The sequence below is a fragment of the Neovison vison genome, chromosome 6, assembly GCF_020171115.1.
Source record: "Neovison vison isolate M4711 chromosome 6, ASM_NN_V1, whole genome shotgun sequence".
Classification (NCBI taxonomy): Eukaryota; Metazoa; Chordata; class Mammalia; order Carnivora; family Mustelidae; genus Neogale; species Neogale vison.
This window is the reverse complement of record NC_058096.1, coordinates 219,972,301-219,999,202: the sequence shown is the minus strand read 5'-3', so window position 1 is coordinate 219,999,202 and position 26,902 is coordinate 219,972,301. Positions and strand designations below refer to the sequence as shown.

Sequence of the window (26,902 nt, the reverse complement as noted above, 5' to 3'; positions counted from 1 at the left end):
TTATTCCTAGCACCTTTGCTTCCTACCCAGCTACACATTCACTCGTGTGTGTTACTCATGGTTTGTCTCTCCGCACTGGAATGTGGGGTCTTTGAGGGCAGTGATTGTTGTGTGTTGCACAAAACCGGGTCTGGCACAAAGCAGGGGTCCGGTAAATAGATGAGTAAGGGAAGGAGATAACAGGGCAAAGGGCGCAGCACAGAGCCAACGTATTGAGTACTTGCTCAATAAATATGTTCTTCTCCCTTTAAAGATGTCAGTGATGACGTCCCCTATTTTGTGGGTGGGGAGACTCCAAAAGAGAGAAGTGGTCTGTGTGGTCTTACAGCACACGTCAGTTCCCAAGGCTCCAACGGTGGAACGGGATGTAAGAAGGTGGACCGGAAAATAGTTGTTGACTGGCCTCATTAAATAAAATCAAAGCGGTAACACTCCATGCACGTATGACCGCAGTAAAAATAGGAATGCTAATTCCTCGTTGGTAGCTGTGTGTATCACAGACGATTTCTTGGGTGGCGGGACGCTGAAATCGTCATACCCTTTGACCCAGCAATCCCGCTTCCGGGAAAACGATCCTCAGGACATAATTTAAAGGAAGTAAAAATACAAAATAGTTAGCAAGGCTTGAGTCCATCTTTGAGTGGGTGGAAAATCATATCTCTGTGTGCATATCAGTTAGCTGTTGCTGTGTAACAAATTACCCCAAATGTAACAGCTTAAAACACAAACAGGATGGTAAAAGGAGAAAGTTTGGTCATTTGAAGACAGGCAGAAATTGGACCGATTGGGTCTACAGGCTGAGGATTGTCAAGTGCCCGTGACTACCAGAAGCTGGAGGAGGCAGGAAAGATCCTTCCCCAGAATCTTCAGAGGGACCATAGCCCCATTGACACTTTGATTTCAGACTTCTAGCCTTCGGAACTGGCAGACAATAAATTCCTGTTGTTTCTAATTCACCATAGCCAAAGGTGGAAGCAAGCCAAGTGTCCCTCAATGGGTAAATGAATAAACAAAATATGGTCCATCCACACCCTGGAATATTATTCAGCCTTAAAAAGGGAGGACATCCTGATACCTGCCACGACGTGGAGGGACCCCTGGGGACACTGGGTCCAGCGAGAGGAGCCAGATCCAGAAGGACCCGTCCCGCAGGACCCCACTCCCAGGAGGGCCCAGAGGAGTCCTGTCCACACAGACAGAGAGGAGAGGGTGGGAGCCGGGGCTAGGACAGGGGGTGGGGAGTCCATGCTTCGTGGGGACAGAGTCTCCGTTTGGGGAGATGGAAAGTTCTGGAGACGGAGGGCGGGGGTGGTTCCAAGACAATGTGATTGTGCTTCGTGCCGCTTAGAGATGTTTAAGATGGTGTATTTTACGTGCTGTCGGGTTTACCACAATAAAAAAAAAGTATCAATCTAAAAACTGTGTCATTTTAAGCCCCCAGTTTGTGGTAATTTGTTACAGCGGCCCTGGGAAACATAAAAAGGGCGCATGAATGTGGGATTTTCCCTGTCCCCTGTTCACAGCTACGGAAACCGAGGAAGTCACTTCCTGTTCTCCCGGAGCTGTGTGCGACAGAGTCTGGCCCATGTCCCTTCCTCGGGGGGTAGTTTGAGGTGGTCCCATATTGACCCACCCCCTTTCAGGAAAAACCACAAGGAAAGAGCTTAGAAAGTGTATTCCTTTTGTTCTTTTCCTTTGAAATAACACACGCAGGCAGGGAGGTGGGACACGGTGTAGGTGGGGGGGGGGGTGGAAGCCAGAAGGGGGGTCCTCCAGCCCCCCCCAAACAACCCAGTTGCTCTTTTGTAGTCCTTTCCTCGGGTTCCCCAAGGACTCGGGAGGAGGCACGGGAGGGGTCCCCCAATTACGCTACACTCAGAATCCAACTATAAAGTGCAGAATGTACAGGTTCCTGGGGGGGGCGGGGCGGGGGGCTTGAGTTATCTGAAGGGGAGGAATGTCTGCTCCTCTCTGGTAGAAAAATAGACCTGGAGTGAGTTTGGGGGATTTGGCTTGTTTGTTTTGCATAACTGGATGCTTGGCTCCCTGGAAGGCTAGTCTGTGTAGACTTACTCCCGGCTCCCAACCCTGAAGCCCGGGTAGAGGCTGGCAGTGCTGGGATGTGTTTGGGGGAGTCCCCATAATGTGTCCCCGGCCTCAGATTGCCCCCTTGACAGCCCCCAAGAGAGAGCGATGGGAGGTCATCGTCAGCCTAAAGGTGGGAAGGGAATGGAAGACACTGCCGTGCATTGTCGGGGGTGGGGGGCAGTTTTGCCACAGGGACCAGAGGTACAGCCGTGCTGGGTGGGTGGCAGGCATGTCCAGCCTCTGCCTAGGGCGTGGGAGGGGGCATCTCCTTCCCCGGCTGCTGGCTTCTAGTCATGTCAGATCTTTGGACAAGTCCCATGGGTCTTCTGGAAGCAGGAGGCCAGGACCTAGGCTTCCAATGGGCCCCTTAGACTCTGGGCTTTGTGGCATGGGACCCTGGGCTCTGGGGTGTGTCTGGGACAGGGGCACGGGGGATCCAGGAAGCTGTCATTGGCTTATTGGGATCTATCCAGACTTGGAGTCTGAGCATTCAGGATCCAGTGCCAGGGAGGATTCCCGTCAGAATCCAGGGGTTAAGGGGCTGGGATCCAGTGCTTAGAAGGGTGTGGGGGGGGACTACCTCCTATGGGTGAGGTTTCAGCATCCAGTGCCTGTGGTGAAGGGGTTTGGGGTTCCAACAGCCGCAGTCACCAGGACCCACTCGCTCAGCCGTTGGGCTCACATTGTGGATTTAGGAGCCAGGATCCAGCCGGTCAGGGCTTGGGAATCCGAGATCCAGTGGTTGGGGGTTGAGGGTGTAGTGGTTGAAATGTAGGGAATCCAGTAGTCAAGCAGAGGGATCCGGGACTCAGTGTCAAGGTAAAGGAATTCAGGAATCCAGTAGTTGGGGTGAGGGGATCTGGGATCCAGTGGTGGGGGCCCCGGGATCTAGGCATTGCATTGTCAGGATCCAGAGGCTGAGGCTTCTTGATATCCAGAATCCAGTGGCCGAGCTTGGAGATCCAGGGCTGGAAGCATGGGGATCTGGGATCCGCCAGTGGGTCTGGGGATCTAGGACCCAGTGCTGGATCTGGGGCCTGCGGGGGCTCGGGGCTGGCTGTTTGGGTGTGGTGATGTGCGCTTCTGTAGTTGGGCTGTCAGGGTCCATTAGTCGGGTTGTGGGGGATCCCGTGGTTAAGTCATGGAGGTCCAGGACCCCGTGTGTGTGTGGGGGTCAGTAGCTGCGATCCAGGGGTGCGGAACCCAGTGGATAAAGTGGGGATCCTGTGATTTAGTGTGGGGAGCCCTGGGATCCACTGGCTGGGCCATCAGTCTCCAGTGCCTGGGGTGTGGGGGTGTCATGATTGAGGTGAGGGATCTAGGGTAGGTCAGGCTCTGGGTCCCTCACCTGGACGTGACCCCCAGGGCCTGCTTCATGTTCTCGTAGACCACATAGGAGATGCTCACAGCCGGGATAACCTTCATGAAGTTGGGGGCAATGCCCCGGTAGAGGCCCCACACGCCCTCCTGGGACAGGATGTGACGGAGCAGACCCAGCATGGAGAGCTGGGGGGCACCCTCGATGGAGGCTGGGGGGGGTGGGGAGGCCAGGTGAGGCCAAGCGGCCCCTCTCACTTCCCCCTCCTACTCCCCAGGGCTGGGCCTGTGGCCGTTACAGCATGGGAGAGGAGGATTAGCTCAACAGCAGGACCTACTCAGAGTCAGGAGTTCTCCTGGCTCTGGAAATGGCTGCTCACCTTTTCACCCCGCTTCTGAGGGCCCAAGTTTGGGGACAATTAGAAACAGAGAAGGTGCGTGTATGTGTGTGGTGGGACAGGGGACAGACATTTCCTCCGCCTGGAACTCATTTCCCAGCCTCTTCTCCCAGCTCCCCCCCCTCTACCTTCCAACCTTCATGCCAAAGCAAACTCTTTGGGGGGCCCTCCTTGGTACCCCAGTCTAAGTTTGGCTCTTCCTCCTCTCCTTCATTCAACCCCAAATCCATACTGAGTCGTGGAATGATTATTCAGCACCTCGCTTCCTCTGCAGCCTGTGAGCTCTTGGAGAGCGAGAACCCAGGTTTATGCCCTAATACAGCCCCGGAGAACAGAACCCAAATGCTAAAACTCCCAAGGAAATTCCAGAAACAGATTCAGGAGTGTGTGGGTGGGGGGAGGGGGGGAAGAACCCTAAAAGAAACCTACAGAGGAAAACAATAAACCCATAGCCAGCCTGGTCCCGCCCCTTCTTACCCGGCTCCTCCCTCCCCTTCCATCAAGGTAGCCCAGCCTTGCAAACGGAGCTCCAGTTAGCAGCCCTCCCAGCTAAGCTTGCTAAGGGCTCTCTCCCAGTGCTCGCTCATCTGTTCTCCTCGCTCAGAGAAGGCAAAGGGCTCCTGTTCCAGGGTCACAGATGGGTACACTGAGGCCCAGAGAAAGGTAGGGACTTTAGTGAAGGCCATCCAAATCCAGGAGGATCCCAGCCGGGGACCCTCCCTAGGCAGGAGGAGGAGCTGGGGATGGGGAGGTGGGGCCCGAGAGGTGATGCTCTTCCCTGCCCCAGCCTCCCGCCCAGGCCTCACCTTGGGCCTGCATGCGGGTCCGGACCAGGGCCAGGGGGTAGCTGGCTATCTGGCCACACGTGCTGGAGATGGTGCCACAGGCCAGGAGCACGAGGATGCCTGGGTCGGCCGAGTCGTGGCTATACTGCTGGAGCCACCGGTTCTTCAGCGTCTGGTGGGGGCGAAGAAGGCAGTAGAGTGTGGGTTGGATTGGAATTGGGTAACACCACGCACGACCCTGGCTTTGGAGGTCCTGTTCACTGGCCTCTGCCTCCTCCGATGGCCGGGACGTGCTGAGCGCCCCCACGACACGGTACCTGTGTCCTGTCACTCAGGCCCCACCTCGACCTTCTACGGTATGTGTGATGACGCCCCCCAACCCCCACTGTCCATGCCCTTGTCCCTGGAAGCTGGAATATGGTACCTCACATAGCAAAAAGGACTTTGCCGATGCGATGAAGTTAAGGACCTTGAGATGGGGCACAATCCTAGACTACCCAGGTAGGTCCAATGTCGTCATAAGCCTCCTTATAAGAGAGGAGAGGGGACAGTAGAAGCAGAGGTGGGGGACAGGTTGGAAGACACTGCGGAGTTGGCTCTGAAGATGGACGACGGGCCCGCCAGCCAAGGAAAATGGGCAGCTGCTAGAGAAGGGGACAGACGAGGCAACAGCCTCTGCCCTGCAGCCTCCAGAAGAAAGGCAACCCTGTCAACATCTTCATTGTAGCCCGGTGAGCCCCATCTCGGACCTCTGGCTTTCAACACTATGCGATAGTGAGCGTGTGCTCTTTTGAACCCCTAAGGTTCGGGCGCCTGGGTGGCTCAGTGGGTTAAAGCTTCTGCCTTCGGCTCAGGTCATGATCTCAGGGTCCTGGGATCGAGCCCCGCATCGGGCTCTCTCCTCGGCAGAGAGCCTGCTTCCTCCTCTCTCTCTGCCTGCCTCTCTGCCTACTTGTGATCTCTGTCAAGTAAATAAATAAAAATCTTAAAAAAAAAAATAAACCCCTAAGGTTGTGCCCATTCATTATAGCAGCCATAGGAAGCTAACATGCTCTCCAGCGTGGACGTGCCATCTGCATCCCATTCCACTCACATTGGCGGACTCCCAACTGCCAGCTGCCCCAGTTCTGCCCGAGGACTCCTGCTGGACCCAGGTGATGCTGCTCTGAGCACCCAGGAATGGGCAGGAAGTGCTGGGAGACAAGCACCCCACTGTCCCCAGCAGCAAGGATGGGACAACTGTCTTGGTGTATCAATGCCCCAGCTCCCTTGTGTCCCTGGTGGGGCGTGTTCTCGGCTGCCTCCAGAGTGTGTGAGCGCCCCCCACTGGGAGCAGGATTGATCTCCACCTGCCCACACATTAACTTGCTTGATAACATGCCCTTAAGGGTTCGGGAGGGCATCCCCACAAAAGATAGGGTGGAGTCCTAACACCAAGCCCAGAGTGGGCCAGCCACTTATAAGGCAGCCAGCCCCTTATGAAGCCTCTTGGGGAGGATCTTCTTTCTTGCTCTGGGGCTGGGATGGCTCTGAGGTTTCACGTCCTATGTCACTTCTAACCCCTTGGTAATCGCTGTCCCGAAGTGTGTGGAGAGGGACTCAGGGCTGGGATAGATCAGTGAAGTCCGGGCTGGGCAAGGAGTGGGTGCCTGGGAAGCAAGCATTTGCCATTACTGCCTTTGCGATTTTAATAGCCTTCTTTGGAGCAGGATTTGCCAAAGAGGTATTGAGCGAGTGTTTAAGAGTTGTTGAAAAGAAGTTCTAATGAACGCATTGGTATGGCCATCACTGGGCCAAAAAACAAAAAAGCGCGACAACCCCCCCCAAAACAAAAACAAAAAACCCAGTGAAATCACTTTTCTGCACACTTCTCAGAGCTTTTAAGGGACTAACATAGGTTTTGAAACTCCAAGAGGACACAGGGTGTCTCAAACCACTTAAAACTCCCAGCTCCCTTTTTGGGTGAAGAATGGATCAAACAAAGTTCTGTCTAATTTCTGCGCACAGCCCCCAGCGGCTGTGTCTTGCGCCCAGGAAAAACCAGCCACATCACGAACTTCTGCTGACTCCGGTGCCTCCGCTCCCGGCCCCCTCTGCCTGGTTCACACGCCCTCGTTCACTGCCTCTCAGAGGCCTGCCTCGACGCCCTCCTGCCCACTGTTACTTTCAATTACACATCCTGTTTTATCCTCTTCTGAGAACTTAGCAGGATCTGAAACTACTTGTGGGCCCGAGGACTGCATTCCTTGCTCATTGGAGTGGGTGCCCCAGGAAAGCAAGGACTGCGTTTTTATGTAACGCTTCCCAGTGCCTTGGGATGCTCAGTAAATCATTGCTGAGTGAGCCAGTGAGTGAATGAGTGCGGGCCTTGTCTCGTGGGGCTGCCCGGGTGCTGGGAGATGGGCAAGTCAGGGAGGGATGGCAGGCGTGCAGCGTTGGAGGCGAGGCCCAGCGTGAAATAAAAATGCGCAGGATCCCTCGTCCAAAAATGATTAGGGATTTCAAGATTGCAACAGCAGGGCATCAAACCAAGAGCCGGGCCCTCTGAGGACGGGGCCCTTGGCGACTACACTGGTCCCTGGCCTGCGAAGCTAGCTCTCTCCTGGACACAGAGACTTTGGGAGATGCCTCGGGACATGTGGGGCTGTGCTACTTGGAAGAACCTGGTGACCTCACCAGGAGAAATGTCAAGACCCATGGAAGAGACATCACGCCCTCCCCCCACCACGCCAGTCCCAGCCTCCACTCCTGCCTCTTTTGATCAGAGATGGTGGCCACGGAGTGTGGTTTCTATGGAATGGGCAGTCCCTGAAGAAGACATCAGCTGGGTCCAGTACGCGCTCTGGGGAGACCGGCATTTCTGAAGCTCACGTTCGCTTTCTCCCACGATTGTGTGAGCTATGGTAGGCCCTGACCTTGCCCGGGTCTGAGGCCCAGTAAGGCTGAACTGCCCACGGAAGTGGGAAGAATTCATGCAACAATAAAGGTGAAAAGTCAGGGAGTCAGACAGCCAAAGGGGTTCCCCAGAATCCCAAGGCCCGTGGCGCTTCTCCACCCCAGCTATGGCCATTCACTGAGTCAGCCCCAGGGGAAAGGGGCGTCCTGTGGGCAAATCCCAGAGGGGAGAAAAAAGGAGGGAGGCGTGGGCCGCCCACAGACCTCATAGACGGCCAGGTCGATGCCGGCGTAGGGGATGATGCCGAGCACGTTGGGCAGGTAGCCGCGGTACAGGGCACGGGGCCCCTCCCGCTCCAGGATCTGCCTCGCACAGTCCAGCAGCCCCTTGTACTGGCCCGTCCGGCGCAAAGTCAGCCGTGTCTTCAGCACCTGGGGAGGACCCCGGTTATCCCTGGGCAAAGTGCTTCCAGAAACACCACGCCCAGGAGTGAAGACGCCTCGGAACAGCTGCTCCCAGGAGGCTCTACCCTGACAGCAACTGAATTTAACACACCACTTTCCCTAGAATCTTCTGCTATCTCCAAATCTCTATACCTAGAAATGGTTACATCTCTCAGAGTTGCATATGGTGGCCACCGCTGTCTCTCAATATCTTGTTCCCTTCCCCCCCCCACCCTTAATGATAGAAACTGTAATTTTCAGCAAGGACATAGCCTCTCAAAATAAAGACTATGTTTCTCATTTTCCCTAGATATATGACCAGGTGACTAAGTCTTGGCCAATGCAACAGCAGGAGAACAGATATGTGTGACTCTCAGAAAGTATCTTTAAAGGCAAGGAGGTGTTCCTTCCTTCGTCTATTCTTCCTTATTGACTGGAATAGGGATGTGATGACTGGAGCACACACAGCCATTTTGGTCCATGAGGTGGGTCCTGTATTCTGAAGTGCTAGAACAAGATAGAGGGCAGGAACCTTGGTCTCTAACACTTGGAAGCCACCATACCAGTCCTGAAATGCTTACCTCAGACTTCATCTATGTGATTTGAGTTTTCCATCGGAATCCTGACACACTGCACAACCTGAAACCTGAAATGATTCCCCTGGGAACAAATAGCCTGGAAACCCATATCCTTAGAAGAGGCATGTCTGTAAACAGCTGGCCCCCCACAGTTGCTGCCTAAATCGTTAGGATCAGTACCGCCATCCCCAGAAGTCACATTTCAAATTGCAATGCCCACAGAGACTACACATGAGACGGCATTTCTCTCAGGGGCCACAGTCCAAGTCAGGGAGAGGCAAAGTTACAATCCCAATGCCCATCACAGCATGGAGTGACGTGGTTATTGCAAGCCCCCCACCCTGCAGTGTGGCCCCAGCCAGAGTCACCCCCTTCTCACCTCCATGGGGTAAATGATGGTTTGGGCCGTGGCGCCAGCCAGGGAGCCAGCCACAAAGCGCTCCTGCACGTGCAGTGTCTCCTGCTGCCCCCGAATGGCCCGCTTGATCTGAAAGTGAGTGACACAGAGGTGGGCAGGACCTCAAGTCCCCTGCGGGGGACACCTCCCAGGGGAGCAGGTGCCCACTCCTGGGGTCCTACAGACAACCCCCATGCACCCCCAAGCCAATCCTACCAGCCCTCACGGCCAGCTCACATCTCCCACACCTGCCCCCACCTGCTCATAGGCCATAAACTTGATCGCTGACTCAGGTGCAATCTTGAGCACGTTAATCCCATTGCCACGCCACAGGGAACGCATGCCCCCCTCTTGGATCATGTTTTTGAGGCCCCCCAGGATGTTTAACTTGTTGGTCTTGGAGGCGTGGACCTGCATGGGGAAGATAAGGTAGCTTTGGGGGGTCCCCTTCCGGGGCCGAGGTCTGGGAGAGGGAATGGATCTTTCCAGGGCCCCTCACCTGCATGAAGACCTTGAGGCGATCCAGAGGGGCCGTGCCCGTCCGCGACACAGCCCCTGCCACCGCGCCCGCCACCAGCTGCTTCCACCACATGCCAGTCAGCTTCTCCTGCTCTGAAAACTCATCAGGGACAGTCAGGCACTCACCGATGTCCAAGACCTGAGGACGCAGGGACTGGGGTGTCACACCATCAGAGGGGCAGGGAGATGGGCTCCAGCCCTACACGAGAGTGTCTCCCTCATGAATCCCAGGACACCGAGAGCGTCCACCCATCAGTCTCACTTGGAGAGCCCAGGAGATCCCTCTTGGGACCCCACCAGGTCCCAGCAAAACATCTCACCTGACTCCCATGTAGGATCCCAGGATCCCTCCTGGGCACCTCTGCCAAATCCCAAAGAAGCCCACTCAAGCATCTACCATATAAAGATCCCTTCCAGAGCCGATCAGTACTCTGAAGGATCGTACCCAAGGATCTCCTGCAGAAGGATTCCAGAAGATCCCTCCAGGGTCACCCAAGATCCTAGCAGGGACCTGCCACATAAGGAGGCCAGTGGATCCCTCCCAGGACCTCCGCAGATCCCACAGGGAAGCTGCCCCCAGGTATCATCCCTCCCCTAGGATCTACCTATAGACCTCCCAACCAAGTCCCTCACGGACCCCCAGGGTGGGAATGTCTGGATCTCCCAGGAGGATCTCGGAAGATCCCATAGGTGGATTCCCTTCCGGATGCCATCAGATCCCACTGGAAGCATCATTCAGAAATTCCCACCCAGAAGCGGGGGATTTAGAGCACCTTCTCCCCCAACTTCCAGTGGATCTCCTTGGATCTTCCAAAGAAGGTGGATTTCTAATGAGTCCCTTCAGCAGCAGACCATTTACCAAGGCAAAAAGAAGCCTGCAGAAGGGGAGCTGTGGGTGGAGGCTGGAGGCTGGGTGCCCCATCTGGTGAGCTCCTCCTTCCCTGTGCTCCTACCTCCCAAGTCTGCCCCCGGCATCCCGAAGTCGGGTCTGAAGGGCTCCAGCCAGATCAGAGACCTCCCCCAGTGGGTCCTCAGTGCCCTGAGCCCCACTCAGAGGAAGAGAGGACTACAGTCTCCTCCCTTGGCTGTTCCCAGTGGCTCTTCCTTCTCAAGACTCCTGGCCCAGCCCCCTCCATGCCCAGGGGAAATCAGAGCAGGGCACAGCCACCACGCTAGGAAAGCAGCCCCCACCTCACCGTAGAATGCTTCCAGAAATAGACCACATCCTCCACATTCTCCAGCGAATGCAACAGGAAGTGGTCGCGCCATTCCTGCCAGTCGATGGTCATCGTGCCGTCACGGTCCATGCTGGGGGTGTAGGGCAAGGTGGGGACAGAATCAGTGCTGGGGCTGGGCGGCGGGTGCTGAAATGAGGTTCAGTTGGTCTGGGGGAGACTCACGTCCTGTGTGCTGAGAGCGCACCATTTTACAAAGGGGAAAACTGAGGCTCGCTCCGAGAAGTGAAGCATCCGGCCCAGGATTTGCCTGACTCCCAAGCCCACCTCTCAGCTCCACCTGCCTGGGATTGGGTCTGGGGCCTAGAGACTCAAGGTGGCCAAGGGGTCCCGGGGACCCGAGTTACCTGGGATTCGGGACCCCCACCTATTCACCTGTGCAGAATTTTCTCGGCTTGCTCCAGCGAGATGGAAATGCCTAGGGCCCGGAAACTCTGCTGGATCTCAGACACATCAATATGACCTGGGGAGGGGGCCAGAAAAGGGTGTGTGTGTGTGGGGGGACCCTGGAGCCAGGTGCAGTACAGCTCACAACGGGGATGGGCTAGGAAGACCAGGGGAGCCAGGAACCCAGGATGAGATTTGCAGCTGGGTTGGTGGTGGGTGTGGGGGTGTGTCACTGACCCAGTGGCATCAGAGAGGTGGGACTGGGCAATTTTGGGGGGCTGAGCTCCTCTGTTCCGTGAATGAATGAAAAAATGAATCCAGGGATAATTATGGGGATCTTGATGCCATAGAGAATTGAGAGGCAATATTAGGGACCCAGAAGAGGCTATGGAGGAGTGTCTTTGCCTCATAGGGAATCCAGAAACAATATGGGGCATCTCTGTCCCTTAGAAACTTCAGGGTAATAATAGGGGTCGAATCCCAGAAGGGAAAAGTAGGTAGGATGGGCCCACGGGCCCAACCACCTAGCTGGGGGGTGAGGAGAGCTCCCAAAATAGCCTGTGAGTCATCAGGGAGAAGTGGCCCTCCCCCCTCCTCCTAGCGCTGCCAGTTCTAACCCCATTGGTGTCTCCAGGGCCCCCGCAGCCTCTCCCTGGGCCTTACCATCCTGATTCCGGTCCAGACTGTGGAAGAGAAGCAGCAGACGCTGTTCCCGCTCCTGTAGGTAGCGGGAAAACTCCTCCAGGTCCAGCCCACCACCTGGGTCAGCGTCACCCTCGGGGGAGATGCCCTGGCAGGGGGGAAGGGACAAGGAGCTCCAGGAGGCCGCTCCCCATGTGCAGGGGCCATGACAAGCTTAGGGTCCAGGAACTCAGAGCCGCCAGCACCTAAAGGACAGGAGCAGGGGAAGTCACCCCTCCACCTGCCAGCTCACTCCTCTCAGCAAAATGCCCAAGGCCACAGTAGGTCTGCGAGGTGGAAAGCAGTCCTCCAGTTTTCCTGGCAAGCAAACTGAGGCTCTCCAAGGGCGAGTAACTTTTTCAAGGTTACAGAACTGGGAGGTGGTAGGTAGCCTTGGGCTCTTGTCTCTGAAAGCCTGGCCTCCCAGCTGCCTCTTAAAAACACACACACACACACACACACACACACACATACACAAACCCCCGTCCATATGGCAGTTTCAGGAGCTTCTGTTACGGACAGCTCTGGGCAACATGGGGCCAATGAGAGTTCCAAGCTAAGCACCCACCAGGACTCTGGTTTTCCACCTGGAAAGTGGGAGGTTGTCCTGGAGGTCTCAGCGTGCTGCAGAGACACTCCAGTGGCATCTGGGGCTAGAGGTGTAAAGGAGACCTGCACAGGCCTAGGGGAGGGCTCCCGCTTTGCTACATCCCCTGCTGAGGGTGGCCTCGGTCGGGATTGGGCTCTGGGCTGGGGTAGCCTGGGGCATTAAGCCAGGCCGGGGAAAGGGCCGCCAGGGAAATGTAAACACAGAGAGGCTGGGGCAGCTGGCTGGGAGGGCAGTGGGTGCCCAGAGGAGCGGAGGGAGGATGGGAAAGGGTGTGTCTCCTGAGGCGAGGAGCAGGGTATGTCTTGGATGGGCAAAGAGTTCAGAGGAGGGTGTGTCTCGGACAGTGGGCAGGAGACCGGACCCGCTCCTTTCGCGGGCAAGACATCCCCCACCCTCGAGGCACCGGCGAAGGGGGTGGGGACCGGGTGTTGGCAGCTGAACTGCAGGCCTGGGGCCTCCGTGGCTCCGTCTTGGGCGAGCCCGTTAGGCCCCGACACGCAGGGCAGGGGGAAGGAGAGAGAGATGCCCAGGCTGGGCACCCGCACTGGAGCGCGGCCACAGGCAGTCGCTGGCCGCTGCAGCGCTCCATTCAGGGGCTCGGGTTACCGGCGCCGGCGGGGCCGGAGCGCCGCGCGCCAGGCTGGGGTCCCGGCGGGGGTACCTGTTGGGTGTCGCGGTCCGGGTCGCCCCCGCCCAGCCGGGCCAGTCCCTGGCGCAACTCGCGCACGTCCACGCGGCCATCCTTGTTACTATCCAGCTCCTCGAAGAGGCGACCCCAGCGCTGCCGCCGCTCCGCATCGCTCGGGCCCCCCCGCATGGCGCCGGCCCGGGGGGGGAGGGGAGGCCCGGCAGTGGCGGCCTCGGCGGGGGCTTCGCGGCTCCCCCTCCCCCCCGGGGCCCCGCAGGGCCGGCTCCGCGGCCACTGCCACCGCAGCCTCTGCGCCGCCCGCCCGGCTCTAGCACTTGCAGGAGGCGGCGACTGCTAGTCGTTGCCGCCCGAGCCAGAACTTGCGTCTCCTCCCGCGATCCGCTCGGGGGGAGGGGGCCGGAGGCGGAGCTGCGGGTGTGGGGCAGAATGCCGGGTGATGCTCTGGTAGTGCACGGGAAGCACCAGGGTTCATTTTGGAGAGAGGGGCTAGAGAGATCAGTGGTCTCCATTCTGCTCTCAGAGTTCCGCCTTGCGTGCCTCAGTTTACCCTCAGTCCAAGGGGGCGCAGTCGAGAGATATCAGATTTGGTTTCGTAATCCGTTTCCATTTGACCTCCCTCTCCTACTATTCCTCTTTAGGCACTAAGGTTCTCTTTTTCCCCAGACATACTCAAGAACCAACCCTACGCCACCCAGCCCTCCATCCGCCCGCGCGCTCTTTTCACAGTCCCAACTCGGCCACAGAAACAGAAAATCAAGAAGCGCCGCTTGCCCCCTGAAACATCCCGCCCGCGAGCCTTCCTTTTCGGTTGCACTCAGACGGGGAAACGCAAGATCAACATGCGGCGCGGCTGCAAAGTCGGTTTTCTATTGGCCAGAGCTCTCCGAGCTGCGCCCGCCCGCCCCACGTGGGCGGGGCTTCCGCGCGGATCCCCTGCTGCCTCGGGCCCCCGCAGCTTCAGGCGGGCTGGGCAGTCTTAAAGAGGCCGCGGCCGGATTCGGTCGCCGTGCCGACTGCTCTCTCCAGTCCAACCTGGGGATCTCAGTGCCCCAGGCATCTCAGTGTCCCAGGCGCGAGTGCGGATGAGGACCGGGAAGCCGAGCGCTGGAGGCGGGGCACCAGCCTGCCGCGCTCGCTGCACCTGCCGAATGTCCCTCTCACTGCTTTCGGGCGCAGTTTCTCGAGTCACCATTAGGAGGAGGGGCGGCCAGCCCACTTGGCGAAAAATAATAATAACTAACATTGATTCACGGCGTTGCACAGTCCAGGCCTTTTACTCACGCCTCGAATCATCCTCGCCAAAACCTTATAAGGTGGGTGGGACTGGCTTTCCCACTTCACAGAAGAGGAAACAGAAGGTTAAACTGCTCTACCCAGGCCACATGCCCAGTGAGCGGCAAAGCGGGGATTTAAACAGACCTGGAATTAACCAGACCCATCGCGCTATACTCTAAAAGTGATTCATTTCCCTTTAACCATTGCTCTTCACCCTAGAGTTCCCAGGGGGGGTGGACGTCTTACTATCACCGTCCTCTATCGAAAAGCACAGCCAAGCTTACTTTTGCCCAGACAGATGTGCTCAGACACACCTGTGAGTCCCAGACCAACGGCCTCTGGAGAGGGCCTGATGGCCAAAGGTCCGAGTGTCCTCTTGGAGGCCCCTCACAGATGTTTTCTTCATAGGTGGTCCTTGCAGCCGCCCACAACATGGGGCATACACATGTTTCCCCAGAGAAATGTCCCAAATAGGTGTTTTCTCACAGACACGTCCCTGAGAGGTACGCCTCCACACACATGAGCCTCTGTCCTGCTGCCCCCCCACCCCCGCGAAGCTCCCATGGGCTGCAAAATGAATGTGCCTCATGCAGACGTCCTCAGTTGTTGTTTTTTTTTTTTTTTAAATTTGGTCTAAATTCCCTGCAGAGGTTCTTCATACATGGCTATATCCTTCATCTCACAGGTACGTTTCTCAAAAGAAATCCACCCAGGAATGCATTATACAGCTCACCTCCGCCTGCCCCCCCCCACATAGGTATGTTGCAGTTAATTGTACACCCGTATGGGTATGTTTCCATATACCTGGGTTCTATAAGATGTTCTAAAATGTTGGTGTGTCTCCTACGGGTCTTTCCCATACATTTCCACACAGGAATTCCTCACACAAGTGTTGTCCATTTCATGTGCAAGCCACGCAGATGCGTTTGCAAAACGCATCTGGTGTAGGTATCCTACACCAGAGTGCCCCACCGGGTGTTTCTTATAATGCAGGTGTGTTCTATACAGCTGTTTTCCGCGCAGGTGTGCTTGCACTCAGCTATATGCCAAATAGAGGCGATTCAATGCAGATGTCTCCCATAGGTGTTCTTCCATATCCACGCACATGTCCTCTTTGCAGGTTGGCTCCCGGGCGGATGTGTACCGCACAGGTGTGTTTTTGTTAGGGGCCACCCATTCGGATCCGCCGCAGGCATGACCCATGCCCCCGTGTCTCCACGCCGGGTTTATCTCCATCCTTGTGCGATCCTACAGATGCGACAGCAATATCGGTGGGAGGTCTCTCTTACCCCTGCGCGCTTTCGTCCCTTTTTACTCTTCGGTGTTACGGAGTTCCCGTTACAGGTGCGTTCCTGGCGCGGTCCCACCCCCGTTTGGCTCCGCCCCCTCGCTTAGGCTCAGGTGCACAAGCCGGAAGTGCGCTCCCCTCCCAGGTGAGTGACTAAACTTTCCGGGTCACGTGAGCGGGCGGAGCTGGAGGAGTGCGAGTTACCGACGGAGGCACCGAGGGTTCGAGCCAGGTACCCGGACAGGGAACCTGAGCAAGGTCGAGGACGCCTGGGCCAGGTGGGGAGGTAGGACGCACGGCTTCGCCTGCCACCCCTTCCCCCCCTTCCCCTTTCCTTTCCCCAGCCCGGGTACGCGCCGCCCGGAGTTAATCTTTAATCTCTGACCTCTGGCGGCGGGGGCGGGGCGGGACTCTGGGGTGCCCTGGGCGGGTCATCCCTCCCCTGGGCCTGCGCCCGGGTCTAGCCCCCTCCCCCATACCTTTCTCTTTCTCCCGCTTCAGGTACCGGGTCGCAGGTACCCCCGGCCTGAGATGCGGTAGAAGCAGCGCGCGCGAGAAGCCGGGTCCCCGGTGCCACCAGCCTGTCGCCCGGCCCATGGCGAGCCCCGGCTTGGGGCTCCTTCTGGCGCTCGGCCTGCCGCTGCTGCCGGCCCGCTGGGGCCCGGCCCGGGGGCAAAGTAGGTACCGGTGGAGGGCGCGCGCGGCGGGGCTTGGAAGCGCGGGTTACCTGGGGCCTGGAGAGGTCAAGAACGGGGAGCGGTCATGGGATACCTTGAGAGGAGTCTACAGGGTCGATCAGGGTAGGGGCTTCTTTGGACGATTGGAGTTGGTGTAGAAATTCCCGAGTTCCCGAGGAAGGCAGTACTGGGGCCTGGGGAGAGGAGCTTGTGTACCCGAGTCTCAGTGTGGTTGAAGTGTTTTGGGCGGACTGGGAGCCAGGAGGAGGCCTGCCTGGGCCTCTGATCCCAGGTTGACCAGACTGGCCATAGGTGTGGACCCAGCCGTTCAGTGCTTGTATTTCAGTTTCGGGAACCCCGGGGGGGAGGTGTGAGTCAGACACTCCAGGGAAACGCAGGATCCACCCAGATCCTTAAGGGCCAAGGGAGGGCTGGAGAGGTGGTGGGGGGGGGGAGCCAGGGTCTGGCTTCCAGACATCATCTGTTATAGCAGACCCCAGCTCATCGCAAACAGCAGACTGCTCTAGGTTGATTGCTCACTGCTGGGCTTTGCTGGTTTGGGGGTGGCTAGAGGGGCAGGAAGGACTGGGCCAGCCCCTGCATGCAGGGCTCCCACAGTCTCTATCAGAACAGAAGATTCAGAAAGGCAGAGCTCTAACGGAGGGATGCCCAAGGAAGGTGCCAAGATGGGAAGGATAGATAAGGATAAATTTGTACTTTTTACCTACCCCCTCCCTACAGCGCTGGATCCCCCTATAAATGAGAACGGCACTGTTACACCTGCTGAGCCAGGCTCTGGCTCCGATGGGGCCCTGGTGAGTTGGGGTTTTAGGAGGAGGGCAGCAGGGAAGTTACTCAGGCATCCCACGTGTAGCAGGTCAAGGGGCCCAGACTCCCAGAGGTGGCAGGTGCTTGGGAGGGGGAATCCCAGGCGGGGGTGGACGATGGTGTTGGGACAATAAGGAGCCCTGGATGCATCTCAGGTAAGGGTGGACAGTCAACCTGTCCCCTCTCCTGCAGTCTCAGGGGGCCATCACTGCCATCATTGTGGTCTTCTCCCTCCTGGCTGCCCTGCTTCTGGCCGTGGGGCTCGTGTTGCTGGTGCGAAAACTGCGTGAAAAGCGGCAGACAGAGGGCACCTACCGGCCCAGCAGCGAGGAGCAGGTGGGTGCCCGCGTGCCGCCGCCCCCCAACCTCAAGCTGCCGCCCGAGGAGCGGCTCATCTGAATGCTGGGGCCCGCTGCAGCCACCACCACTGGCCAGGACCGCCCGGTGCTCGCTCACACACAGCAGCTGCCACCAAGACAACAGCCTCTGAGGGTTCAGGAGGACTTGGGGGGCCACGGGGCACCCTGCCTGGCGGGCTCGGTGAAGCATGCCACCTCTGCTTGACTCTGCCTGCAGTTGGGGATGCCGGGGCTGGGGGGCCGCCTCCGCGCTTGCTGCACCGTCTTCGATCGGCCTCTGTCCTGCTGCCACACGGGCCCGACAAAGCCTCTCCTTTCCTTTCAGTTCAACCATGCAGCCGAGGCCCGGGCTCCCCAGGACTCCAAGGAGACAGTGCGGGGCTGCCTGCCCATCTAGGTCTCCTTTTCTATCCATCTTCCTTGCTGTGTGACCTTGGGGGAAGGCAGAGCCCTCTCTGGGTAATCAGACCTACCCAGTGCTTAAGAATAGCAGGGAAGAAGGTGCTTTAAAGACCCTGTCCCTGAGGGCAAGGGAGAGTGTATTGCTCACGTTTTATATACATACACACATACATACATTTAGTAGGGAGATATAGTAAAAGCTTTTTCTCTTTGAGCTGATGGGGGCAGGAGGTAGTCTAGATGGAGGGAACAAACTCAGGGCTCATAGGCTGTTGAGAGACGAATCATAAGGTTGCAAGGATCCTAGGACTAGGAGGGCTTCCTGGAAGGGAGGGGCTTTCAGCTACACGTCAGAATCAGCTGGAGGCTGCCCCAGGAGGAAGGAAGTGGATGGGGTACATTTCTGAGCAGAGAAAGAGCCCCCAGATAAACTCACCAGGAAAACCAGCTTTGGGTTCTTGTGGCTTTATTGAAGGACTGGGGTCTCTGCCAGGTCCCTGATTCTTAACCTTCAAAACACTTTTTAAGCTCAGCGACTCTGGGCCGGCTCCAAGCCTGGGGATCCTGCCAACTGTTGGCAGGTGCAGCAGGGGGTCTGAGGGCTCCTGGCCCCTCTGGGAGCTGGCGGTGAGCGTGCTCTGCCTGTGGGACCTCAGAGGGCTGGCATCTGGGGTTCTCTGGGGAACCAGGATCTGAGGAAGAATCAAGGGGTTGGGATGTCCAGGTAATATCCGAGTTGGGCTTTGTGGGGACCAGAAGTTGGGAACCTTCAAGAGGGCTGGAGTGGGTGGGTGCTGTGGAGAGCTGGGCACAGGGCCTCTCCTGGGCCCTGGGATCTTTGGTTGCCTTGGGGGAAGGAGAGAGATGTAGGATTAGAAGATGGGGCTCAGGGTCTCCTTGGCTGCTTGGATCTGCAGAAGCCAATGAGGACTGGGATGAAGAGATGACTTCTTGGCTGGCCTCCAAGGGTGGCTGGGAAGTAGGGTCCTTTGAGGAGGTCGTGGCATCCAAAGGCTGGAGGATTTGCAGAGATGGCAGGTCAGCAGGTAGGGACAGGGGCTGAGGCTCTGGTGTTTTTTCCTCATCTGGTTGCCATCTTGATGTTCCCGGGATGTCAGGCTGGATAGGGGTGGGGAGATGGGCAAGTTGCTGGCCTTCAGAAGCTGGAGGGGCTGGGAAGAAAGATGGACTCGAGGGGGAGGACTGGGGGGCTCTCACCAAGCTGAAGCAGCTGTCTGGGTCCCTTCTGTGGCAGCAGTCCAAGCTCTGGCTGGGCCGCAGGCCTCCCGTCCTGCTGGCTCCCATGCTTAGACTGTCCAGAATCTCACTCAGCAAATCCAGCTCTTCTCCAGACCCCAGGAAACTGCTGTCCAGAGCTTCCTCTGCCCATGGGTCCTGGGCATCCTCAGGGCTCAGAGCAGGTGCCCTGGGTAAGGATGGGCAGCCTCAGATGTCTGCCCAAGACCCCAGTCCTGACTGGACTCCTCTGAAGCTTCTTGAGTTTAGGCACCATCCTCCCCTGGTGGATGGGTCCTAGCCTCCCACTTCCAACTTTGCCCCCTCCCCACTCCCAGCCTTTGAGCCTTACCCCTCCTCCAGGGACTCAGAAGGGCTCTCCAGCCCCCTTCTCCTGCTAGGGCGCAGGGGCCGGTTCTGCAAAGGACAGATTTGGAGGGCAGGGCCTCAGGAACTACAGAATCAGGTTTCTGGAGGAGGGTGAGTGTTAAGTGGGTTCCGGATATTGGGGTAGGTGAGTGAGAAAAGTCTGGGTGGAGACAGAATGAGAGGAGGACTAGGTGGTAATTCCAGGTGTGAGCCTTTGCGGTGAGGGGTGGCGTGGGGGGGACACAGGTACCTTTCCAAAGTGCTGCGTGATAGGCAGGCGCTGCTGCAGACGGTCTGAGCGGCTGGTGAGGGACAGGGCTCTCAGGGAACCCCCCCTTTGCAGGCCAGAGTCCCCATCCTAGGAAGAGGGTGGGTGAGCCAGGAGCCCCTTCTTCCACTGCCCCAGCCATTGGCTACTGGCCTTACCTTGTACATCAGAAGGCTCTGCATACCCTTCCAGCCGCTCTTGGCCTGCGGAGGAGCCAAAAGAGAATTAACCTCCTCGGCGATTTGACCCCGAGCATTTTGAGAACTCAGCTCTCCATCCCGTAGAACAACTGCCTTGCCCTCTGTTCACATTTGTGCCTCACAGACAGTCACAATTCTCCATACACCATCTGAATTGACTAAGAAGTCAACCCAAGTGTTCCCAGGGGACATAACCACTGAATGGGGAGTGGCAAAAATGGAACATTGTAATAATGTACCAGCATTCAAAAACCAGGGAAGTGAATAAAACCTAAGGGACAATTTGGAGCTGCAGACACTGGCCACAGGACACTTCGGGGCTTGGGAGACAAGGAAACCGAAGCGCAGAGGTTGGGACTGTAGCATCTGGGGACAGAAGATGTTCACCAATGAAGCTGGGTTGTCAATTTCAATAGGGAAGAAACGATCCTGACAAAAGTAGGCAAATGGAGAATAAAAGCAGGAAAACTTGTTAATGGCTTAACTGCTGGTTTGGTTCTGATCAAAATGTTTGCACTTTAAATCGGGGGGTAAAATGTCCTGCCCCCATGAGGGGTTGACATGTGCCTTGTCCCCTTGTCTTTGTCACCCTGGTAAGTGGCCTGTCTACTGTAGCCTCACCGAACGGTACATGTTTTTGACAGCTGGTTGGGTCTTGGCCTTGACAGAATGCAGGAGGGCACCACCACCTTTCTGGGGAGAGAGAATGGCAAGGGAGAGAGACTTGGTACCCTGGGGTTACCCATGACTCCACCTCCCCACCCCAGCGGTGTGATGCTGAGCAAGGCCCTCTCCCTAGGCGAGTCTCAGTATCTTCACTTCTGTCTGTAAATGAGCATAATGATGACCCTCCCTGGGGACTATTATGGAGCTAAGTCAGCCCAAAATAAACGCTAAACACGTGTTCGGTGGTACTACCTTTAGGTTGTCTGCCCAGAGCTGGTAGGAGCGAACAGCGCCTGCAATGAAGAGACGTGGTCATGGCTGGTGGGCCGAGGCTGGGGTGCTGGTGGGGCGGGGGCTCCGGGCTAGGCACAGGGCTCACCTGAGAAGCCCTCGTTGCAGGTGATCTCCTGCTCAAAGAGATCTGAGAAGCCCTCTCCCGTGTTCAGCTTCTCCAGTCGGCCTTCGATGAACTGGGGGAGGGGGAAGGGTCAGAAAGGGCTGCCACCAACGCATCCGAATTCGGGGACTCAGGATTCTACCCACGCAGAAGCCATCCCTGGCCCCTCCAGGGACCCACCCCCCCAGGACTCAGGAGTCTGGAGCCTCCTCAGGATGCCAGAAACCCAACCCTCTCTCCTTGGCCCCGGTCTGAATCCGTCAGGGACCAGACCCCGCCCCTCATAGGGACCCGGAAGTCGGACTCTGACACTCCTTTCGGTGATCCTGGAAGAAGTCGACCTCATCTTCAGGGACCCAAGAACCCATCCCAACACAGATGGACCCTAGAGTCCAGTCCACCTCCGAAGAACCCAGGAATCCGGCTCCACTTCTCCCCTATGTCCCTGCAACCCCGGAGTCCCCGCCCGGCTCCTCCCCAGCAAGGGGAGTGCGCACTCGCGACCCGCCCCTTACAGAGTCCCGCACGTACCGTACAACCCCGGAGTCCCATTCCTGCCCCGGATGCTCTATCCTTAGGGACCCAGGGATTTAATCCCACCTCAATCTCCCCAGGAACCTAGGAATAGATCTTATCCCCAGGAGTCAGGGGCTCCCAACTTCAGGGAAACGGTAGTTCCGTCATGCCTCCCCAGCCCGAGGGAGGACCCTGAAGGGTGGGACTCCGCCGGACAGCCTCTAGTGTCCCCTGTAGTACTCAGGCGTCCGTCCCTCTAGCTCCAGCTCGCCCCCCAGGGACCCAGGATTTTCCGCTCTCGCCCCGCCCTCGCCCCGCCCCCCGGCGCCGCCCTCAGGGTTCTAGCGCACCTGTTTGAAGAGCTGCAGGTGCACAGCCCGTCGATGGAAGGCCTGCAGGGGCGCCCCGGGCTTCTGGGCCAAGAAGGCTTCTTCGCTGAAGGTCACAGGCTGGCCCTAGAAGAAATACCCGCGATCTAAACTTCCGAGGCTCTCCTGGACCCCAGCTGTCTCCCTTATTCTATCGTGTGTCTATGCAGCAAACTTAAAATGGGACCAGAATGGGATCTATCTCATCATACAGTTGTGAGCATTAAATGAGATATGGTGACAGTAAAACCTAGCATTTGTCGAGTGCTCACGATGTGCTAGGCACTATCCAAATATTTTGCGCATGCGCATTCCCTGACTCCCATGACCCTTTTGTGCGGGTACTCGTGGGATTCCATTTGACAGATGAACAAACAGAGGCACAGAGTTAGCACGCCATAAAGGCTAGGTATTATTATTACTGTTGTTGTTGTTCCTTCAAGGACCCAACAGGCCTCTCCCTTAGCCTCTCCACTGCTCACCGGGCTGCAGATGAGTGCGTCGCGGTAGCCCCCGAAGAGCAGGGCCTGCGCTTTGAGGAAAAGACGGGAAACCCCTTCCCCGGGCGCCAGCGCTACCTTCCTTAGCCGCAGCCTCAGCAGGGACACCTGCGGGACATTGGGAAGCTGTGAGCGGGCGGGTGTGAGGCCTTGGTCTCCACGACGCGGCAGGAGCATAGAAGGGGTGACACTGACCACGTCTGGGGGCAACGCTTGCACGTCGTCGAAGGGCGTCTCCAAGGTATTGGAGTCCACGTTCATGACCACGACCTCCTCCAGAGCTTTCTCCCGCACTCTCTGCGTTAGGAAGGGGGCTTGGGGACGGCTGCCCAGAGCCCGAGGATCTCTGGCCTGGGCGGTTCCTGGGAATGCAGGAGGAGGGGAATCCCGTCCGCCGCTGCGGTCCGGGTCCGCCCCCACTCACCTCGGCGAGACTGGAGTGCACTCCGATGAGGTAGGGCATGGGCGCACTGCAGACAACCGAGGGGACAGGTCATGCGAGCGCCGTCCCACAGTCTCCGGGACCCCTGGGCTCTCCCCCTAGCCTCGCTGCTCCCAGTCTCCGCCCCTCACCAGCAGTAGTCTAGCAGGTGCGGCGGCAGCGTGGGGATCAGCACGTGCTCCCAGTGCATGGGGTACAGGAGGGCGCAGGACGCGTGGACGCACGATGTCAGCTGTGGATAGGTAGGGGGCCGTGGAGTCAAGGACTGGACATACCCCCCACCCCAAGCTTCAGGGACCCTCTTTGGGATAGTGGCTCTCCTGGCTCCATTTCCCACGTCCCCAGACTTCTGTCCCTATCTACCCCTCCTCGCCCCTTCCCCACGCACTACTGGGTAAGAGGTGAAAATTCAAATCCCTTTTGGAGTCCTGTGAAGCCCAAGAATTCGGCAAATTACAGTGTTTGGAGCTGGTGGGGCCACTACTCAGCAGGTCCCAGTCGTTCCCTTTAGGAGGCGGAGCTAATATGCAACCCTCGGGATCTCTCCCCTCAGTGGTTGAACAGCCCAGTAACTCCACCCCTAAGAGGCGGAGCTAGAGTTCAGCTTCCCTCAGTCCCTAGGGATGGAGCTCGCGTTCGTCCTGTATTTGCGACCTTCGTCCTCCTCTTAGGGACGAAACTACAATTTAGCGCTCCCTGGGTGCATCCCCCCAGAGGGGCGGAGCCAGTCTTGTTTCGGCCCCTAGTGGGTGGGGTCTGGACTAAGCTCTCCCAAAGAGGGGGCACTACAGCGCAGCCCACTCTGATTCCCCCCAGAAGGGCGGAGCCAGGATCCAGACCAACCCTGATTTTCAAACCCGCAGAGTCAGGACTTTGCCTCGACTCTCACGCTGTGGAATTAGAACCAGGATTCCGCCCCGCCGTCCCGCCCCCAGGGACCAAGCCAGGCCTGGGCCCCACCCGCGGCCCGGCTGGCCCCGCCTCACGGTGCTCAGCTTGCTGGCGATGAGTAGGACCCTTCTCTCCGCCAGGAGCGCGGCGAACAGCCCCACGATGTTCTCGTCGGTCACCGCCACCACTAGCTCCGTTAGGTTCCTCTGAGGATCGGAGAGAAGCGCTGGGCGCAGGGAACCGCAGGATCCGACCGCCCCCTCTGGGTGGGTTTCGGGACTCCCCGCCCCCCTCCCCCGGACTCCCGTCCCCAGCACCGAACTCACGTTCTCAGGAATGGATGGCAGGCGGCCGGAGTCGGGGGCTACGAAGCAGGAAAGCTGGTAGGGGGCGATGGGCGGGGGCACCGATCAGTCAGGGGTTGGCCTCACCGGGGTGCCCAACCTAACCGGGTCCCCAGTTCTGCTCACCGGCCCGCTGTTCCCGGGGGCAGGGGGCGGGATGCTATGCGCACTGGAGACAGTCACTCCGCGGCCCTGGGAGAGAGGTTGTGGCTGTGTGGTCCTCAGGGCTGGGGTGCAGCTTCCCCATCCTCCCAAGGGGGTCCCCCCTGAGGGCTACTCACCAGCTCGACTGACGCCTGAGTCACAGGCAGGGGCTGCTGCAGCAGGTTTAGGAGAAGTTCCTCAACCTCAGAGACCTGGACGGGAGCGGGGTGTCTGAGCCGGGATGCGGGTTGGGGATTCTGAGGCCCTTGACTGGGGCTGAGTGGTCTGGGAGGAGCCGAAGGTCTTAGCTCAGGCCTGGAGGTTCTGAGCCTGGCCGGGGGCTTGGGAGGGTAGGGCTGGGACTAGCACAGGATTAAGAAGAGGGGGGGGGCTGGTCTCACTTGGTTCTGGGCCAGGAGATCGCCCACTGTGTTCAGCAGCTTGTAGAAAACCTCAAACCAAGGCAGGTGACTATAGGGAGAAGACAGGTTCTAGGAACTACCCCTAGGCCAGGGCCCTTCCCACCCCCACCCCAGAGCCCATACCCCACACCTGAGGATGCAGAGGCAACTGTGGGCACCAGCCCGTAGGTGGCAGAAACCATATCGGCGGGTGCCGCTCAGGTCTGTGAGGGCGAAGGTGAAATGCTGCACAGCGACACTCGGGGGTTCCCTGCAGGTGGGAAGGGCTCTCAGAGACCTGAGGGCCCCAGCTCCCTGACCTGTCCCCCTCCCCCAGCCAGTACTGTGTCCACCAGTCTGAGTTCCTGGGTCCCTGAGTGTCCGCTTCTATCCGTACCTTTCCACATCGAAAGGGAAGCAGAATTTAGGCACCATCTGCATAGCCTCCTGGGGGTGGAGAGAAGCACAAGCCGCTTGAGAGCCCAGCCCTGGCCAAGACAGTCTTCCGCCTTGGGCGGACTGGCCCGGGTCCAAGGGGAGCAAAGAGCCAGCCTGCATACCTGGTCCCTGAAGTCTGGGGGGAACTGCCGCAGGATGGGGGGATCTGCGGGAGAGCAGGCTTCTCAGTGCAGGGCCCCAGGCCCATCCCCCAGGTCCCCACTCCCACCTGAGGCCACCAACTCACCCTCCTGCAGGGAGGCAGGACAGGCTGCTTCAAAGAACCAATCGAACACGGCAGGTGGATCCCCTCTGTGGGACAGGACACATGGGACATGGGCTCAGTGAGCCCAGGGGCTTGCTTCTGGGTGTGCAGTCGTGCAATCCATGTGTCTGCAATGCCACATGTGTGTGCGTGTGACAGGTGTAACTATGTGTGTGTGCCCTCGGTGATTTGTGGCGGTGTGTACAGGTCGTGTGGTGATGTGTGAACAGTAGTGTTGATTGTGTGCATGACTGAGAAGTGTGGAGCAGAATGAGAGTGTGACTGTGTGTGTGTGTGTGTGTGTGTGTGATTCTATCCTGTGTCTCCCCGGCTGTTCAGTAGGTGGGAGTGCAAGTGTGTGAGATCTAGCTAGTGCAAGGACAAATAACACGCACAATTTCTTGCGTGGCTGTGAGTGTGGCTGGGACAGTGTGTGCGTGCCTGCCCGGGGTCGTCTTGAGAGCAAGAGCACCTGCCCGTGTTTCTTGGAGTGGGAGACTTTATGGTGCCCCAGGGGCTGACCCGACTTCTCGTCAGAGCAAGGAGGGCCACAAGCCCTGGGCTGTGAGCCGTGCCCTCTCTGCCATGCTCCCTTGCCCCCCTCCACTCTGCCCACCCCACAGAGGATGCTGGGACTTGGGCTCTGGGGGAGCAACAGCGAGACCTGAAGAGAGACAGCGGACAGATGGGTCTGGCTGCCGACAGACACAGCCTCTGACACCCCGCCAGGGACACCCCGAGCTCTTCACCCTCCTGCCCACGCGATCCCACACAAGCACTTGGGCACAAGGCCCCACACCATCTTCTCTCACCTCTCGGTCCCCTGCCGGCCCCCTGAAGCCATGTTCCCCATCTCTCTGATACACCAAGAGGTGCCTGCTCAGAGTTACAGACTTAGTCATGCAGAGCCGGAAGGCAAAAGAGAGAGAGAGGGAGAGAAGAGGGGCTGAGAGTGCCCGAGAGTCAAGTTCACACTGCAGGCCTGCTGAGAGGCCTGCCCCCGGCCCAGCCACCTGCCGCTGTGGCTCACAGCCCCTCCCGGGCCTGCCCCAGTTCAGCTCCTCTTGGCCCCAGCCCAGGCCTGCTCTGGGAGTCGTGGTCTAGAGAGTGGGGAAGGGCGCAGCTCTTACTCTGCTTTGGATCCCATGGTCCCTGCAGGGCCACCTCCGGCAGTGGGGCCCTTGCCCCAGGGGTCCTGGGGGCCTGTGCTTGTGCAGGGCTGGGCCCTGAGCCCGCTCAACTTCCTGTGTGGCTGGGAGAGGAAGTTTGACGGGGTGACGTCCCGGAGGGAGGCCCCCGCCCCCACCCACTGTGAGAGACCCAGGCATCCTGCCTTCTAGCCTTCTGAGGGTAGGGTGAGCATGAGCTCAGGCTCAGAGGCTAGACCCCCAGCACCGCTCTGCCAGGCCAAGGCACCTCTAGTCCCTGACATTACACCCAAGCCTTCCTCTCTCTGGGGCAGCCAAAGATTCACAATTTGCCTGAAATGCTTCCTCTTTCCTCGACTCTTCCTTCCTTTGGCCCATCAGCACCAGCCATTCCCTGTAGGACCACCAGAGGGAGCCAGGCTGGAGAGGGGACACAGGGGAGCCAGGGAGGTGGACGTCCAGCAGAGTGTCCTCAGGGACACAAATCCAGGAGTGCA

The 26,902-nt window shown here is 58.2% G+C and overlaps 3 protein-coding genes across 5 annotated transcripts; 1 reads left to right on the top strand and 2 right to left on the bottom strand.

The window, feature by feature from the left end:
* Positions 1-1,658: 1,658 nt before the first annotated feature.
* Positions 1,659-13,206, bottom strand: SLC25A23 (solute carrier family 25 member 23). The gene is made up of 11 exons (XM_044254424.1): positions 12,996-13,206; positions 11,707-11,833; positions 11,032-11,119; positions 10,618-10,729; positions 9,402-9,560; positions 9,161-9,313; positions 8,885-8,992; positions 7,748-7,915; positions 4,610-4,760; positions 3,437-3,617; positions 1,659-3,056 (listed from the first exon to the last, which is right to left on the bottom strand). Exons 1-11 carry the CDS (start codon positions 13,149-13,151, stop codon positions 2,918-2,920), a joined length of 1,542 nt encoding a protein of 513 aa, XP_044110359.1. The 5' UTR covers positions 13,152-13,206; the 3' UTR covers positions 1,659-2,917.
* Positions 13,207-15,732: 2,526 nt separating this feature from the next.
* On the top strand, positions 15,733-18,259 carry CRB3 (crumbs cell polarity complex component 3). 2 transcript variants are annotated; one of them, XM_044254420.1, is made up of 5 exons: positions 15,733-15,824; positions 16,048-16,223; positions 16,965-17,038; positions 17,244-17,387; positions 17,736-18,259. In XM_044254420.1, exons 2-5 carry the CDS (start codon positions 16,142-16,144, stop codon positions 17,805-17,807), a joined length of 372 nt encoding a protein of 123 aa, XP_044110355.1. In that variant the 5' UTR covers positions 15,733-15,824; positions 16,048-16,141; the 3' UTR covers positions 17,808-18,259. The 2 variants fall into 2 exon arrangements, with proteins under 2 accessions (XP_044110355.1, XP_044110354.1); XM_044254419.1 differs by having other exon boundaries at positions 15,733-15,832.
* A 2-nt stretch (positions 18,260-18,261) lies between these two features.
* DENND1C (DENN domain containing 1C) lies at positions 18,262-26,497 on the bottom strand. Of its 2 annotated transcripts, XM_044254423.1 has the most exons (23): positions 26,388-26,497; positions 25,240-25,304; positions 25,115-25,158; positions 24,952-25,001; positions 24,706-24,825; positions 24,555-24,624; positions 24,291-24,365; positions 24,136-24,201; positions 23,992-24,045; positions 23,761-23,871; positions 22,906-23,006; positions 22,757-22,802; positions 22,528-22,629; positions 22,315-22,440; positions 21,815-21,919; positions 20,931-21,021; positions 20,804-20,844; positions 20,507-20,578; positions 19,844-19,888; positions 19,668-19,775; positions 19,401-19,465; positions 19,031-19,238; positions 18,262-18,931 (listed from the first exon to the last, which is right to left on the bottom strand). In XM_044254423.1, exons 1-23 carry the CDS (start codon positions 26,402-26,404, stop codon positions 18,317-18,319), a joined length of 2,397 nt encoding a protein of 798 aa, XP_044110358.1. In that variant the 5' UTR covers positions 26,405-26,497; the 3' UTR covers positions 18,262-18,316. The 2 variants fall into 2 exon arrangements, with proteins under 2 accessions (XP_044110358.1, XP_044110356.1); XM_044254421.1 differs by having other exon boundaries at positions 18,262-19,238.
* Between the last annotated feature and the right edge of the window lie 405 nt (positions 26,498-26,902).

Excerpts from the sequence above, each read along its gene's own strand:
- CRB3 (XM_044254420.1), top strand. The coding sequence starts at position 16,142 with ATGGCGAGCCCCGGCTTGGGGCTCCTTCTGGCGCTCGGCCTGCCGCTG. Across the intron at positions 16,224-16,964 it reads GGGCCCGGCCCGGGGGCAAA|CGCTGGATCCCCCTATAAAT; the intron begins GTAGGTACCGGT and ends CCCTCCCTACAG. Across the intron at positions 17,388-17,735 it reads GGCCCAGCAGCGAGGAGCAG|TTCAACCATGCAGCCGAGGC; the intron begins GTGGGTGCCCGC and ends CTTTCCTTTCAG.
- DENND1C (XM_044254421.1), bottom strand. Across the intron at positions 25,159-25,239 it reads TCCTGCCTCCCTGCAGGAGG|ATCCCCCCATCCTGCGGCAG; the intron begins GTGAGTTGGTGG and ends GCTCTCCCGCAG. Across the intron at positions 24,366-24,554 it reads ATCTCCTGGCCCAGAACCAA|GTCTCTGAGGTTGAGGAACT; the intron begins GTGAGACCAGCC and ends GCTCCCGTCCAG.
- SLC25A23 (XM_044254424.1), bottom strand. The coding sequence starts at position 13,151 with ATGCGGGGGGGCCCGAGCGATGCGGAGCGGCGGCAGCGCTGGGGTCGC. Across the intron at positions 4,761-7,747 it reads TCGACCTGGCCGTCTATGAG|ACGCTGAAGAACCGGTGGCT; the intron begins GTCTGTGGGCGG and ends CGCCCCCACCAG. Across the intron at positions 3,057-3,436 it reads GCCCTGGGGGTCACGTCCAG|CCCTGGATCTCCAAGCTCGG; the intron begins GTGAGGGACCCA and ends CCATGCTTCCAG.